Below are 16,600 nucleotides of genomic sequence, written 5' to 3' on the forward strand. Positions count from 1 at the left end.
GGCGAACAAACATTTCAACCTTTTTCAGAACATTAGTGCTGAGGGGGGCAGCAGTTTAGCACTTAAATTAATCTGGGTCTATCAACGTCAGCTGGAAGACAATTGTCAACCATGTGAGCACAATGCAATAAACATGACATGACATGACGACGAGAACAGGCCATTCAGCCCAACAATCCTCGGCATTTTCCTGACTAAATTAGTGCTCTGATTATTTTACAGACTACATAGGATCTAACACCGTATCATGCATTGTCTTGAAAGTCCCCAGAGTTTCTTCCTCTTCTACGTGACCTGGCAGACTATTCCACACTGTAATGGAGCGAACCCTCCGTTCCTGCGACACTTTTTTTTTTAAAGGATCGGGTTTTAACTTTGTATCTGCTTATGGTAGCAGTTGTTTGGCACGAGTACGCCGATTCCAAAAATGGAGTGCGCACCATTTATGTTTGCCGGTTTGCCAATTCAAACACGTGTTTGTACATTCACTACTGTAAATCTGTTCACCACCATAACTGCAAATAACTTAAACATACACATCTGGTTTCAAACATTAAATAGATATATTTATTGCATACCATGTCGTATAAACGCAGTGTTATGAGTTTCTACTAACCGTTGTTTATTCTGTTTGTTCCATGTTCAAACTGGAATGACGTAATACGAATGTCACGATTCTGTGGAATTTTATTGGAAGCGCGGGACAAGAAGAATTGGCTATTTCAGAAGGGGGGTAGACCATAAAGTGTGTTCCATAATATTTTCATACCCAATAAGATATGTGATTATTAGACATAAAGTAGCAACTGATAATATATGTCTAATGTGCATAAATATTTCTTCTGACATAATCGAATATTGTATGGAAATGGTATAGTCTGGGTAATGAGTAGTATATAAGCAGGTCATTTGCTGTCAGTTGTGTGGCTGGCAAAAGGTGGGTTTATTGTATGGATACAACTGATGTGCTTATTCTTTTGTTTTGGGCACTTTTGTAAATAAAACATCCCACTTGGGTTGCACGAGTTTGAGTCTCATCGCCAAAGTACACTGTAAAATCTGCCGAACGACCATCCGTGTAACACACACATTGACCACTCTCTGCATGAAAAAAATCTTTCTGATATCTGTAAAAAATTTACCTTTTGGTAATGTCCATTTATGTCCCCTCGTTCTACTAACAGAACTCAACTTGAAGAATCAATTGTAGTTAACTTGTTGATCCCCTTTATGAATTTAAAAGCCTCAATCAAATCATCCCTGAGTCTCGTTTTACTAATCTTGAAGAGGTTAAGCATCTTAAGTCTTTCCTCATAGCTTTTATTTTTCATACCAAGAATCAATTTGGTTGCTCTTTTTTGAACCTTTTCCAGAGCCTCTATATCTTTCTTGTAGTACGGTCCCCAGAACTACACACAATACTCTAAGTGTAATCTAACCAATGTATTGTATAAGATAAGCATAACTTTCTTAGATTTACACTCTATACCTGTGGCTATATATCCCAGCATCCAGTTGGCTTTAAAAATTTTTTTTTTTACTGCTACAGCACAGGGCCTAGAACCTGAAAGGCTTTGATCAACCATTACTGCCGAGTCTTTTTCAAATTGAGCACATTCCAATTTTGTTCCTCCTATAAAGTAATCCTGCCTCCTAATGTTTTTATTTCCCACATTCAGAACTTTACATTTGGCTATATTAATTTGCTGAGTTTCCACCCACTTCTGGATTTTATTTAAATCTTTTTTGATTACTTTAGTAGATTCTGAATTAGTAGCTTGACCTCCCAGTTTTGTATCAACTGGAAATTTGACTAATGTATTTTTTGTGTCCCTATCAAGCTCATTGATATAAATGAGAAAGAACAGCAGTCCCAGTACCGATCCTTGTGGGACTCCACTTCCAACAGTTCCCTGCTCTGGTAATATCCCTCCTACTACTGCTCTTTGTGTTGTGTTCTGCCCTGTGTCCAGTTCAGAATCCACTTTGAAATACATCCTCTGATTCCCACTGTCTTTATTTTACTAACAAGTCTCATGTGGTACCTTATCAAATGCCTTTGGGAAATCTAAGTATATAATATCATAAGCCTTGTTATAATCAAAACACTTGGTAGCTTCTTCAAAGAATACCAGAGGGTTTGTCAGGCATGACCTTCCCTTGTGAAAACCATGCTGGCTATCCCTTAGGATGTTGCTGTTTTCAAGCAATACTTCCAACTTGTCTCTAATGATAGATTCCAGTATTTTACATGTGATGCATGTTAAATTGACAGGCCTGTAGTTTGTAACATGCATGTTAACCAATATAAAATGTCTAGATTTACCTTTTGTAGGTTAATATTTGTCTTGTCATGCATCACACACTAATTTCAGACTCATTGTTACAGTGCAGGACAGGGCCAAGTGATGAAAGTAGTGCAGTTTTTCTTTTTATTTATTATTTTCTCTGAATAAGCTTCAAAGCACCAGCTGCAGGCAAGTGGGAATCAAATGTTGGGTGAGTATTTACATTTCAAAGCCCTGTGTGCCATGCGGGGTAGATGGAGAGAAATAGAGGGGAAGAAACAACCATCTTTTTAGTATCTTATGCTAATGCTAATGTAGGCTCCCACTTCTCCATAACAACCCCACCTCATCCATTACCTAAAAAATGACCTATGCAGAGCACAGAGATAATTTGAGATGAGTGTGTGTCTGTGTGTGAGTAATCATGTATGTACACACACGCACACACACACACACCTAGTGGTATGCAAATGAGTACGTAACACAGTAAATCATAGCTCTGGAGGTCAGCCTGAACCTGAGAAAAACCCATGAAACTTCTTCACAGATTAACTTTTTACTGGGTCACTGGTCTCCCAGACAGAAGTTGTATGTGCAATACTGTTCAGTGCAGACTTTTTAGTCAATTAAAGACTTATTCTTTTCCCCCTTCAAATCAATGAGCATTACTGGGGTCTGGTACAAATCTGTGGTGCTATGAGATATAGATCAGTGCATCAGGGAACATAGGACAGTCCCCAAAATCACAGAGTGTGATATTTTTTAATGTCTCTGCCAAACTATATCAAAGTGCCAGTGCTCCAAATAAATAAATAAATAAATAAATAAGGGAAGAGCTTTTAGTGAACCAGTTACAAAATTGGATCAGTTATATTGGGTTTGTGGGCCAGTGTGTTACAAATGTACAAAATGAAGCATAGAACAGACAACACACACACATGCACATGGAGACACACATACTGTACACCCACTCAAAAAAGACACATACAGGCACACATACTTGTAGGCACATGCACACACATACACGCAGCCACGCAAAGACACATGTGTCCGCATATGCATACCAACAATGAGATACAATACCTCCACATAGAGAACATAGCTGTCCTGTTTGTAGGTTACCTGTTTCTCAGTGACTGGGTGCAAGCTCTATCTATCATTTACACTTGGCCTGCAGGCTGCAGCTGAGGCAATGTGAAGGGCTGGGTTCAGGGACTTCCTTCCTCCTTCAAAGAGAACACAAATAAAATGAAATGGAGGATACACATATTTCAGTGGAAAGCTGTAACAATAATGTAGAATGTCCAGCTGTGTGTGTGGGATTTATATAAAAAATAAACTTGTGTGCATTCCACTATCACTGAATTTGAACTATGTGTACTGTACAAAAAAAATCTATCATTCAAAATAAAGATTTTGTTGATTTAACGGGACAGAGAGGGTGTTCATCAACAAAAGGAGGGAAAATAATCTAGTACGGATTCTATGCTTCCCATGTATGGGAGGCCATATACCTGAAACGACACAACTGACCAGTGGGGAAAATATATATTTTTGTGTAAGAGACGGCACATGCATTAAACCTGTTTTGTGTATTTCAAGCTAGTATACAAATTGGGGTTTCTATTTGAGCACCACAGAATGAAACTGAATGGTCAGCTTAAGTACAGAGAGGGGAGGGGGGGGGGGGGGGGGGGGGGGGGGGGATAGTACAGCTGATAATAGTTTATCAAGAGATTACCAACTCTCTATAGCAGAACACTGCAAGATCTCCATCCAAATGTTTTTTGAACAGAATTCATCTGGAAAAAAAGTTTAGTAGAAAACATGTCAGTTTTCTGTTTTCCCAAGTCAAGTCAGCGCAACAGTGAGTTGGGGACTGGGGTGTGAAGAGGAAAATGTCAACGTGTTTTGTAGTTTTCACTAGGAACAACTGAATCCGGTTCCTTCGCTCACTGCCGGCAAAATCTTATATTTAGACTGTGCTACGTCAAAAGTATCTTGTTTTGTCAAGGAACATATTATGCATCTTCTTGTGAATCAGAGGGAGTAAACGTCTAGCTCCAATCTTACAAGATTCCGTGTAATAACGGATAACGGATGTATAAAGAATCACAAAAATCACAAAGTTTGTGGCAAACCCATTTCACTGACTTTTACGATGCGGGGTTATTTAACGCGAAGCCATCTTTTCAGTACAACTGAAGCCACGTGACAAATCAGCTGATGTCTCACCTGTACGTTTTTATCCTTTGTGAGGTCAGTACTACCTTAGAAATGTGATAGAATCACGAGCAAAAACGTTTCTAATGTACTGATTAATCGTTATTTTTCTGGCTGCTCACTTTGCAGAAATATGAGTTTTATTCCCTTATGGCCGTCACTGTCATGCACATCATTCAAACATGCATTCAACAATAATACAGATCTTCAGTATGAACGTTTCCCAAACATCCTTCCACAGCAGGCTATTTGGTCCTGATGCAGAGAACAAAATTTTAATTGTTGGGAGCGTATTGCTGGTATGACTTTTTGAACAGATCTGATAGTAGGTGTTAGCAAGCTATACGTCATAGAAACATTCTTATAAATCATATATTTGAAGTGAATATGGATTTGTGCGTACTCTCCACAACTTCAGTAAAGACAATAATTAAAATGATCATTGGCGCATCCTGGGACTTGTAGTGTTCATGCAACTATAAATAGCGATCAATTTTCGTCACCTTTCACGGACGGGGTTTCACAACTGAAACAACATTTCCCAGACGCCACCGCTGCTATATAATAATCTGTGAAACCATGCACGTCTAGAGCTCATGTGGAGGTAGTACAGAACGGAGCTCCGGAAAATATATAAAACGGTTAAACGTCCGCCTTTACTTGTCGGGAGTTTTGGTATCATGGAATTAAATGAAGACTGGGCTGTGGAAATTCTTTTGCGCTGATCAAGCCCAAATTGCTGCTATTTAAGACAAGCTTTTCTCTCAGTCAAGGTAAAGTTGCGCGTAACTCTGTACACTTTTCAGAAGAAGGCATCCTGTCCTGCTTCATCGACATCTGTGTAAGCAAGGAAGTACACGATGCAATGCAACGTTTTTTAAATGTTTTGTACACAGCTACCTCCGGATAAAGCAACGATGGGTTTTTCATTCGGATTTTAGTCTATAGGACAGCAGGCTCAACATGACTTGCATCATGCTTGATGCATTTTATAGCATTGCATGTTCAACACGAAATTGTCAGAAGAAATAGTAGCCTAACTGTCTGGATTAACTATTGTCGCTAGCTAGCGAGCCATATCTTTCTGTGTCTTCGTATTTTATGCTAGCCTACTATTCTGACTGAGTAATTTTTATGTGTAAAATGAACAGTATTTCATACTGACGATTTGGAATAGCTACCGGTGACTGACGTGATGACGACTGCGTCGCGTAGATTACACTTTACAGTAAATTTTTTCGTAGTTCTAAATTTTTTTTTTTTTTTTTTAATCTCAACTGTAGCTAGTAAACAGTGTGCCTTTTCAATCAATTTTATGTTGATTGTCGTAGACATTAAGGGGAGAATACGCAATGTATAGCCCTATATTATTATTCTTTTCTACAGCAAGCAGAGCTATAGAAGACGTGGGCTACTGTATTAATGAAGTCGTTCGCTATTAGCATCTTGCCTAGGTTAGGAATAAATTAAATTAGCCTACGTAAGAACATTGAGTATTTTAGGCTACATTATTGAATGCGAAACGTCCAAATAACGATTTGCTTGAAGTCAGACCTAAACGATTTGACAGCGGTGGGGAAGTAACTTAAATATTGGGGTTAAACTTTAGTTTATTTATTTTCTCTTGAGGAAGGAGGTCACTCGGCATAGCCTATAGGCTACACTGACATTTTGCTTAGTTTTAATGTAGGAGGAAACTAAGTGTTGAAACGATGAATGACATACCGGTGCTTTGAAACGTGCTGGCTGTCTGAGTTCAGTGGTTAAGCTGCTATTTGTATTTGTATGGGAGACCATTAATGTCCGTTATCTCGAGTTCAACTGTGTTCAGTGGAATAGCACCTGCAAGGAGACCTGCGGTCGTCAATGAATGAAGCCGCTGTCAACTATCAAACTGTGTTCAATGAAAAAACTTGCAAGTTGTGAAACTTGTCAATGAAGACGCGTGGCGTAATAAAAAGTCAGAAGTTTGGTTGATGCTTATCGCTCCCAATTGTTTTCCCATATTCCTAATACAGGAATGCATCACTTATGTTTACTTCTCTGACTGCTGACTGCACTTGACTGCCGTTATTCTGCATGGTGGTTTAATGACTTTGTATTTAGAACCTTTGTGAATAATAATAATAATAATAATAATAATAATAATAATAATAATAATAATATGCTGGAATGGATTTCAATAGAAGACTCGTTCATGCATATACCTCCTGAGGAGCTGGCTTATCCATTGCCATTCATTTCCTATGCTATCTGCTGAGATTGATGGTTTAGGACTTTCTCATGGTATTCTTTCTGTATTTGGCAACAGGAACTGCTTGCATGAGTGGAATATTGTGTGGATAATCCAATGAGTTCCCATGGGCTAAATTAAGTTGGTGATAAAACTGCTAATTTTGCCTTTATCATAAAATCTGTAAAGTGAAGATGGGGTTGTAATGTTTCAGGTGTGCTAAATTAGTGGCAGCTCCGTTTGGTGGGCACATACAATACAGTACAGTAACAACAGCACTTTTTACTGTAGCCATATCTGTTCAGATCCCAATAGGGTCTGTAAATAGATGTTGCTCTCTCTGTTCTATTTCTTTTCTCTCTGTCTGAGTCTTCAAGGGTAAATATGTCAGTCTAATTGATGAACATTATGAAAAGTTAAAACCAGCCCTGTACGCTGCATAATACGTTCACTTAATGTATTTTCTTTGTGTGTCTTCCATGCAGGAAGTTTGGTTAGTTATGTACTATTAAGAATCTATTTTCTGCACATGCATTTTTCACTTTTGGTAGTGTTACTGTGTTTGGCATGATTTTGTGGGAAAGTATTTGCAATGGTACAGAGGGAGACAGATAAATAATAGCACCTTGCTTGGTGCTCGTGGTCAGTGATGGGTTGTAGTTGATTTTTCTCAAAGCTGGGATTCATAAATGCTCATATTTCCTGGTCTGGTCATATGGTAGAACTGAAGCTCCATCAGGCCAGAGGCACAATGAGCAAGCGGGTCACTCGCAGCCAAACATGTCAGATTTGACCAGTTCTGTTTGGACTGCCTGCTGTACATTGCTCAAAAATAATCATCTCATGAGAGCAGTTATCCAGATGCCAGCTTTATTGATTCTGGAAGGGCTGACGGAACTGCAAATTTTCTGACCTTTTTTTTTTATTATTGCTATTTAAAAAATTATTTTCACAAAAATAAAAGCATACTCAGAACCACTTGTGGCGGAGAGGGTAACAAGAACAAAAGGGGGGAGGCAATTCTGTGCTATTTTCTAGGTCAGCTAACATTGTCATCTGATTCTTTCACAGGCTCAATCCACGTTGACAAAAATGTCGGACAAGATGTCCAGCTTTCTCCACATTGGGGACATTTGCTCCCTGTATGCGGAAGGATCAACAAATGGATTTATTAGCACTTTAGGGTGAGTGTGTTTGATCATCTATTGGCTTTTCTATGGGCCTTTTTTATAGCCATTTTTTATAGTCCCTCCCTGGTTTTTGCCATGCATACGCACTTACGCACACACACTTATGCGCGCGCACACACACACACACACACACACACACACAGAACCTTTATGCATGCATGTAGTCTCCCACTCTCTAAGGTGATAACGTTACCATCAGTAGCATCCACAAAGGTCTCTTCCCTGCTGTCACTCAGTATAGTGATTGACAGGATGGTGCATGGATCATCTCTCTCGCTCTATTGCTCTCTCTCTTTCCCTTTCTCTTTCTCTTTCTCTTTACCATAAGGTACTGTTTCAGCCCACCAGACTGTGTCTGCCTAATGGTAGTTCCCATTGATAAACACAAAATTTGTTGCCATGTTTCAAGTCAGTAGTGCTGTTTGCAGCCTGTCTGTCTTCATGTCTGTCCATGAAGAATGAATGGATTTAGAGCATAAGCTGTTTCCTGGTATAGTGTATGACTTCATAGCGTAAAGGAGTTGCCTACACTATATTCAAAATAAAGCATCACCTGCGGGCACACTGCAGTTATTGAAATTGCATTGTTTTATGTACCCTCATACCACTGAAATAGCTGCTTGAATGAAAATAGAAATGCATGAGCATCTTGTTGTGCTGCACAGTTGTCTGCAGGAGTTTGTGCTCTTAAAAAACTCTGTGTGGGTGCTCTGACTTGGGTGTGCTTTTTCAAGGAGATGTCCAGGAGGCCATGTTTTTGTGGAGGTGGGAGGGGTGGAGAGATCATTGTCAAAGTACTTTCGGAGAAGGGTATTCCATTACTGCTAACTGGGCAAACCAGTTATTCAGGAGAATTCGTTGAAAGATGCTTTCTGTGATGGCAGATCATTTCTGGGAGATGTTTACATGGATTGTGGTAGTTAGGGAGCTGGGGTTTTAATCTGGGGGAATTGAGTGGTCTGTGCTGGGTTCCCTATCTTTTTCTCCCTTGAAAAGCATGTCTGAAAAATGGAGTGCTCAAACTGGAAGGCATGCTTGTGATGGCATGACAATTGTATCACTCCACAGCTGTGTAGGGTCTGATTCAGGCAGATGCGGGGGGAGGGGGGGGTGTTTGTTGTTGCCAAACACCTGACACATTGACTTCAGGATAATATCATTTGTCAGTGAACATCAGTGTATTTTTTAGAAACAGAGAGCCTGGTGTCATTACACAATTTCAGTAGGCTACTGTTGTTGATATGCAAAGCTTTGTGGCTGTGCATATCACAGCTTGCAGCTTTTCGCCAGGAGAGCACATTTTCCCTTCCCCTGCTGAAAATAGGCACAGCGCGATTTCCTGTTTAGTGCTTTGTTCTGTGTTCTTCACCATCACCGTTGAGCCCTGAATGGTGCTCCTGGCATCTGACTGATAGAGAGATAAGAGATGAAGACTGATGGGCGAGATTAAACAGTCCAATCAGAAATAACATTGTCTCACGCAGGCATGAAAGAGGAACATGATTATTGAATAATGCCTTGACAGCATGTTCCGTGTTGGGCAACGCAGTACAGTTTCTGCATGGTCATCACCTTTCTCACAGGACGGATCGTGCACTTTCTGACAATGGGCAAAGACTGTCACACATAGATACAAGCATGAGTTGAATTTGACTGGCTTTTACACAAGACATGATGCTTTCTTTTGTGTTTAGCATTTTTAATGTATGGTTTTTGGGAAACTAGATCACCTGAACAAGATATACCACATTCTACCCCTCTGTATGGGCGTGGTCTGAAAGATTATTCTTAAGAACTGTACTGTAATGTATGCAAAAAATGCTGTCCTGTGTGCACACACTCACCCTGAATACTTGTGGTGATAACCATTATAGCCCATTTGGTTATCACTGTGTGTTCTTCGGCTCTATGCTCTTAATCTATTAATTATGTGATCATTAAACAATTCATGTCACTGAAGCCAGGCTACCGTGCTGGTAAGAGGCATGTTTGAGCATGAAGTAGGCTACCCCTCCTTGAGTAGGAATAAAGTGTTGAAGTGTCACCTCCTCTTTCCTTTGGCCAGATGTGTTTACACTATGTGTGTTTCCTGGTTGGAAGCCCTAGCGTGGACACAAATCCATGGGGTCTAGAGCTGGTGTGTATTTTATTGGCCTTGGCTGACCTCAGCTGACAGTCACTGACCGTTTATGTGCACGCAATATTCTGGTCATTGCCATTATTCTGAATAAGACAATATTCTGAATGTGCTGTTTACATGGAATTTTACAATGAATGTTTTTTTTAATACTTCTGTTTACATGCAGATGTACAGGCCTTCTCTCTGCACCAACAATAAGGGAGTGGTATTTTATGTGACTGAATCTTTAGGGTTAAAAATCTCAGTTTGAAGTGTAATGTTGGCACCCTTGCAGATTTGTTGCATACTGTGTGATGCAATGCAAATTTGGGAGGGTTTTAGATGTGTAATCTGGACAGTGTCCAGTTGGCTGTTATTCTAAATTTGTTTTCAGCCTCAATGTTCCATGTTTAACCCTGAAAGTAAATTTCCCCTTTCTTGTGCAGAGACAAACTCGGTGTCCCAAACCAGATAGTATCATAATCAGTCTGCTGATATCATATTACATGGTGCTCAAGAATGAGAAAAATCTCTTGTGTATTTGTTCAGCATTGGCATTTAGGCTATTTTTAGCACAGACAGTTTGGTTACAGAATTCTGCACTGTGGGTATAAAATGCTTTAAATCCTGGTTGCTTCCAGTACTCCTCATCCTCTGGCCACACATGGCTTTGCGCTTTTATTTTGCATTGGAATGGGGTCCAAGTCCTTGATTTCCTGTGGCCATTTGGCACCTGTAGGGAAGGCAGTTCTCGCCCACTGTATCAGACATGCGCACCATATGGCAAAGAGGATAAACTGGCCACATATAGGCTACATTCCATGGTTTTTACTCTCCAGCTTCCTGGTGATCTTTCCCACTTCAGTACACATTGCTGAAGCTGGGACCTGGCAGTGTCTGAAGAACAGGTGGTTTGCACAGCCTTCTGTTCAATGTGTGGCCTGGAGGTAGGCTAACAGGATTGGCGAAATGAACACTCATTGGCCGAACTTGTTCATGAGTAAATTATATGCTCTTCATTGGGGGACACTTTAGTTGTGGCGATGAAGGCAATGGGATGATTTTCCATCTGAGAAGTTATGGTTGATCTGAGAGTTTATGGTTGTATGTATGTGGCTGTGTTGTGTGTGTTTTTGTGTAAATATGCATGGTTGTGTGGTTGTGCATACATGTTTTGTGTGTGAAAGGTTAGATGTAAGGTAGGCTATAGTGTAATAGGCAGGCTTTGTGCTCTTAGCTGGAGAAAAAAAATCGTATCCTTGGCTTGGTCTGGAATCACCTTGTAAAAAGGTCATAGGATCTTCCTGGTCTTGAGTTATCAATGATTTGAGTCTTTTTTGTTCATTATACAGGTTTGAGAGAGTTTCAAGTTGTTTTTAAGTGGCTTAAGTTCACCATATCTTGTGTTATGTGTGTTTGCATTATGTGTGAGCATGTCTTCTCACTGGCTTTTGACAGGTGTCATTGACTGCTATTTTTCCTCAGTCTTGTAGATGACCGCTGTGTGGTACAGCCAGACACTGGGGACCTCAACAACCCTCCCAAGAAGTTTCGAGGTGAGGAATGCTTTCTCCCTCTACAGCCTTTACATTGTGGGGTTGAATCCCATGAGCTGAAATCTTCAAGCAGCGATCATGTTTGATATAGGCCTATATCGATGTAAGAACATTTTAGATGTCTTCCCACTTCTGATGTCATGAATCAGCTGTGAGTTTTGATCCTTTTTAAGATTGTTTTTCCAAATTGTGTACATAGTAGAAGTACAAAAAATCCACACAAATACTAATCTTTTTCTTTTATCTGTCTGCTCTTGTCTTGTTTATGTGTTGTGCCTTAAATGTTATGAGAGGCTACACATAGGCTAATTACCATAAATACAATGACAGTGAATATGTGTTTTTTTTAAAAACTTATTTGCTGGTGAAACCTGTGGCAGACCATGAATAATATTTTAGGGAACCTTCATTTTTACCTTGAGAGAGGTAAGCCTCCAGTTGTGTGTGGAATTTCACACTTGAGTTGAGAGGCTATAGGCAAAACATTACAAATTGTGAAAGTATTGTTATACATTTGTTTCTGTAAACATACTTTGGTAATGTGCATGTTCTAGCTAAGAAAGCAAACTGAACTGAAGTGAATGTAGAGAGAGGGGGAGGTACACTTTATTTCAAACTCCCTGTCCAGAGGCTGTAATGTCACACCTCTTGGTGACACTATGCTCTCATTAAAGGCTGACCTTGCAAGATCTGTGCTATGATGTATGAATGTGAAAATGTTTTGGTGGCTGTTCGAATATTTGTGATAGAATTCTATGAATACTACCCTGCGTTTTGAAGCACTCAAGTGACCACCCCCACCCACCCACACACGCACACATAGGCTACAAAAAAAAATTATTTTTAATTTACAATTTTACGAAGGGCTATTTTCACAGGAATTCATAAAGATAGACATCATCAGAAGATCTAAAACCTTGTGCTGCAAAATGGAAGCAGTGCAATTTAAGTTTTTCCCATATTGATTAAGCTTGTGTGGCATTGGCCTTCTCGTACTAAGTAAAACTCAACTATTTTTCTTCAGACAATCATCAGCACACCTTGAAGCAAGGTCTTTACGGTGGAGATGGACTGTTTCTGTTTAGCTTTGGTTTACCTGTGGTACCATTCTCTCTTTATTTTCCTGAATTAAACATTGCTGGAAAAAAAAAAAAACGTTTCTCCCGTGGGAAGCATATTGGAGCTGGTAGTGAGCATAATCAATCATTAATTTGGCATTTCTGGAGCACATTTTTCGAGATAAAGTCTTGTGGTCTATAAACAGAGTGCAATGCATCACTATATGCTGAGTTTGGGATGCATGTATGTTGTCTATTTAGGGTGCATACTGTAGTTTTCCTGAGTTTTCTGTCCTCCTGATTTAAAGCACAGATTATGATTTATAGGACAAGTTTCAACACGATGAACTCTGAATTATTCAGTGGAAACTTAATAGAGCTAATAGAGCTGAAGAGTAATTCCATGTTTTGTGATTCAAGATGGCCCACTTTAGAGTTCTGTGTTAGACACATGGCTGGTCTGGACATTATGATCCAGCATTGGTGTTGATTGCAGTAACCCTGGGGTTTGATGTGTTGCTTGATCTGCTTGGGTTTTTAGTGTGATTCAGAACACCACCCTTTCCTTTGCTGTGTTTGCAGATGGGTCTGACTTTAGAATGAATGAGCAGTAGCCTAATCCCTATAAGATTGGATTTATTCATCCCTTTGCAGGAATTTACGGGGAAATCTTTGCGTACATTTAGGGAAATCCTCAAGTCTTTGAAGCGACTCCCTTGCCAGTATGTAGGCTAATTCTGCATCAGGGAGAGTGAGCAGCAGGGGGTACACAGTGAGATTCAAGAAGAAAAGAATAGATGTCTTTGCCGTGCATTGGCTAATTATATTGTACTGAAATACACACTCAATTTATTATTTGTGTTCTACCATAGGGGTGAGACGGGTTGATCAAGTAACAGCTTTTCTCCAGTTAGAATTAAGAGCCTTCCTCCCCCTTGTTTTCATTGCCTTAATGAAAGCCTTGAACTATTAGGTGACTCTAAGAGCTTGTTATTCCCATACTACATACTGTAAAGCTTTCCCCATCATTCCATGCAATCTTTTTAACGTTTGAAATATCAATTGGGTAGCCTTCTTTGGAAAAAGTAGCCAACACAAAACCACAATAATAATCTCTGTCTTCCAGCTCCTCTGTAGACGCCAGTGTTGAAATAGCTTGCACCTCCATTACAGCAGTCTGTGCATCTGCGAGGTTTTGTGTCTTTTGAAGGTGGAGGTGTGTTTCAGTGTCACTGTATCTGGGAGTGAGGGCATGCGCGAGTGAGTATGCATCTTAGGGGGAAAAGCTCATGTTTCCTTAGCGTATGAAAATTTTGTGGGTCATCTTGAGATAGTGAAGTAGCCTATCTGTACTAGTGTGTATTTGAGAGTGTTCATCCTTCGGTGAATGTCAGAACTCACTCACTATGTGTATTTTTGAACGACAGTTCAGTCTAACTCCAGGATTGTGTACCCTGCCCTCACTTTGTTGCCTTGATGATTACGGCTGAGCACAGCTGTCAGTGTTGGATCCAAGGATTCCATAGTTTGCATGTAGTCTGAACTTTTGCAGACTGAGCATTTGAATGGCAAGCATGCCAGCCTTCCAGACAGTTGCATTAAAAAGAAGTGCCCTGGAACTAGTTAGGGCTTCATAACTCAAAGCTCTGTGAAATGGTATAGTCTCCTGGTTTCCAGGACAACAGGAAAGAGAATATCACTTTTCGGATACATTCACCTGTGAATCAGTGGCTAGCTACCTGTCTCTTCAGCGGTGTGTGATTTATTTATATCATTTAGGCTACATTTAGGCTATTTATTTTCTCTTAGATAAAACGAGGATCATGCAACTATATTTTGCCACAGATGCATAAAAAAGGTAACAAACATACATATAATTGAATTAAATGTAATTGGTAAAGGATTGAATGTTCTGGGTTGAAATATTTAAAATGTCCTTCATTCCACAAAAAGAATATTGAAATATCTGAAAAATATTTTAGAAAAACCCTGAAAATGAACTTGAAGTAGGCAAGCTTTTACTTTTGTAGTCAATTAGAAAATTAGTTAAATAGGCAAGGAACTGGACATTCAACCCAGTAGCATGCCAGCTAAAGTGTAGCCTAGTTGAGACGTGGCTGTTGGTTCCATGATATAGTGGTGTAATGTGATCCACTCTGTACCCAGTACTACATCAATTTGGATCTGGGTCTTATGTTTTGTCCTAAATCACAGAGCAAAGTGTGGTTTTGGGTATTGCATGGTACCAGATCAGTGTGGTTCTGAATCTTACTGTGCTGTATACCAGAACACTGTGGTTCTGTATCTCACACTATACCAGACCACCGTGGTTCTGTATCTCACACTATACCAGACCACCGTGGTTCTGTATCTCACTGTGCCCTATACCAGAACACTGTGGTTTTGTATCTCACACTATACCAGACCACCGTGGTTCTGTATCTCACTGTGCCCTATACCAGAACACTGTGGTTCTGTATCTGACACTGTGCCCTATACCAGAACACTGTGGTTCTGTATCTCACATTATACCAGACCACCATGGTTCTGTATCTCACTGTGCCCTATACCAGATCAGTGCATTTTGTCCCATTTGGCTTTGGATTTTATTTGCACACCACTATTAAAAGTAACTATTCTACCTTAAAAGTACTGCCTGCTTATGTGTTATCAAAAACAAGGCCACTTAAGAGCTCTGCTGAGTGATGTGAAAACTCCACAATGCCCAAGTCCTTGCAGACTGGATGTGCCACAATGTGCAGATGTTCCCTCCAGAAGCGACACATTTCAAGGACGTGTCAGACTTTGGCAGTGGGAACTGCAGTGCAATCTGAAAAATGATTTTGAAAGGCTTCCTGATCAGTGTGACACTCTGGATGCATATTACTGTAATGGGGCTGAGAATGGAGGCCATGCAGGAGCTGGCAGTCCCCCACCACAGGATTTTATTAAAAAAGACATGTGATTTTCCCAAATGCAACTTCATTTATCTGAATCAAGGTCATCCGGATGAAATTGATACCTTTTCGTCTGTTAAACGGTATAGGCAGAGGGATGTCTTGCCTGCATTTCTGTGAGGTGGGTTTTGCTCTTTGTTTTTGAAAGCTGCCGGGGCTGCATGCAGTGATATGCATGCAGTTTTCTGGAGTGAACTTCCACTTGTTTGCTTTATGGCTACATGAAAAATGCATCTGAGTCTCTTTTCTTGCGCATATGTGTTCTAAAGACTCAGGCTTGTCTCCTGCAGGAGTGTTCTCTGTGAGAGATACGCTGTCTGCAGGCAACAGGCTTCATAACGGAGGCTCCATGCAGAGCTGCCATTGACATGTGTGCGGATTGCCGATAAGCCTTCCTGCCCTCATGCTCTTAGGATGGGCTGATTATACCCCAACCCATTCTGATCAGATCACGCAGGACCCCCTTGGAGACGGGGAATCCTTATGTTTCCATGGTCACCTGAAACAGGACAGTGTGTAGCAAGTTCTGATTAGTCAAACGGCCGAGCTGGTTTTGGACTGCTAATTGGTGTGTGTGTGCTGTTTTCTGATTGGTTAGACTGCGAAAGCCTAGCTTTAGACTGCAAACAGTACAGTTTGAGCTTCTGACGTCTGATTGGTCAGTCTGTACGGGGTTTTATACTGCAAAAGAGATTGTATATGCAGAGTTCTGATTGGCACCAGCATTTCTTCTTTTCACAAAGGGTGTATGTTGGTGTATATATAGCCAGTGAGAGGGCAGCTTGAAAGAGGGTAGAATGTGGGAGAGGGTTGATATAGGAGTCGTATGAAACAGTAAGAGTAGAATGAGAAGGGTGCCACAGGGAAGCAACACTGAAGGGATAGAGGAGAGCGATAACTTGATCGCCTGCTCAGTGGGCTCTACTTTGTGGTTTGCTTGCTTGCCTTATTTGGTAATTCTGTTGGTATTTCCAAA

General features: G+C 40.3%; 1 protein-coding gene across 14 annotated transcripts in view; it reads left to right on the forward strand.

The window, feature by feature from the left end:
* The first annotated feature begins 5,058 nt into the window (after nt 1–5,058).
* itpr1b (inositol 1,4,5-trisphosphate receptor, type 1b) overlaps nt 5,059–16,600 on the forward strand; it is a 103,846-nt gene continuing 92,304 nt past the window's right edge. For 8 of the 14 annotated variants that reach the window (XM_035388765.1, XM_035388768.1, XM_035388772.1 and 5 more), the window contains exons 1-3: nt 5,060–5,284; nt 7,816–7,928; nt 11,539–11,609. In XM_035388765.1, the coding sequence (XP_035244656.1) occupies nt 7,837–7,928; nt 11,539–11,609 (163 nt within the window). In that variant the 5' untranslated portion in view covers nt 5,060–5,284; nt 7,816–7,836. Of the gene's footprint in view, nt 5,285–7,815; nt 7,929–11,538; nt 11,610–16,600 lie in introns of those variants that run through there. The other 6 variants (XM_035388771.1, XM_035388775.1, XM_035388777.1 and 3 more) reach the window with 2 other exon arrangements.

This window comes from Anguilla anguilla, chromosome 13 (genome assembly GCF_013347855.1).
Source record: "Anguilla anguilla isolate fAngAng1 chromosome 13, fAngAng1.pri, whole genome shotgun sequence".
Classification (NCBI taxonomy): Eukaryota; Metazoa; Chordata; class Actinopteri; order Anguilliformes; family Anguillidae; genus Anguilla; species Anguilla anguilla.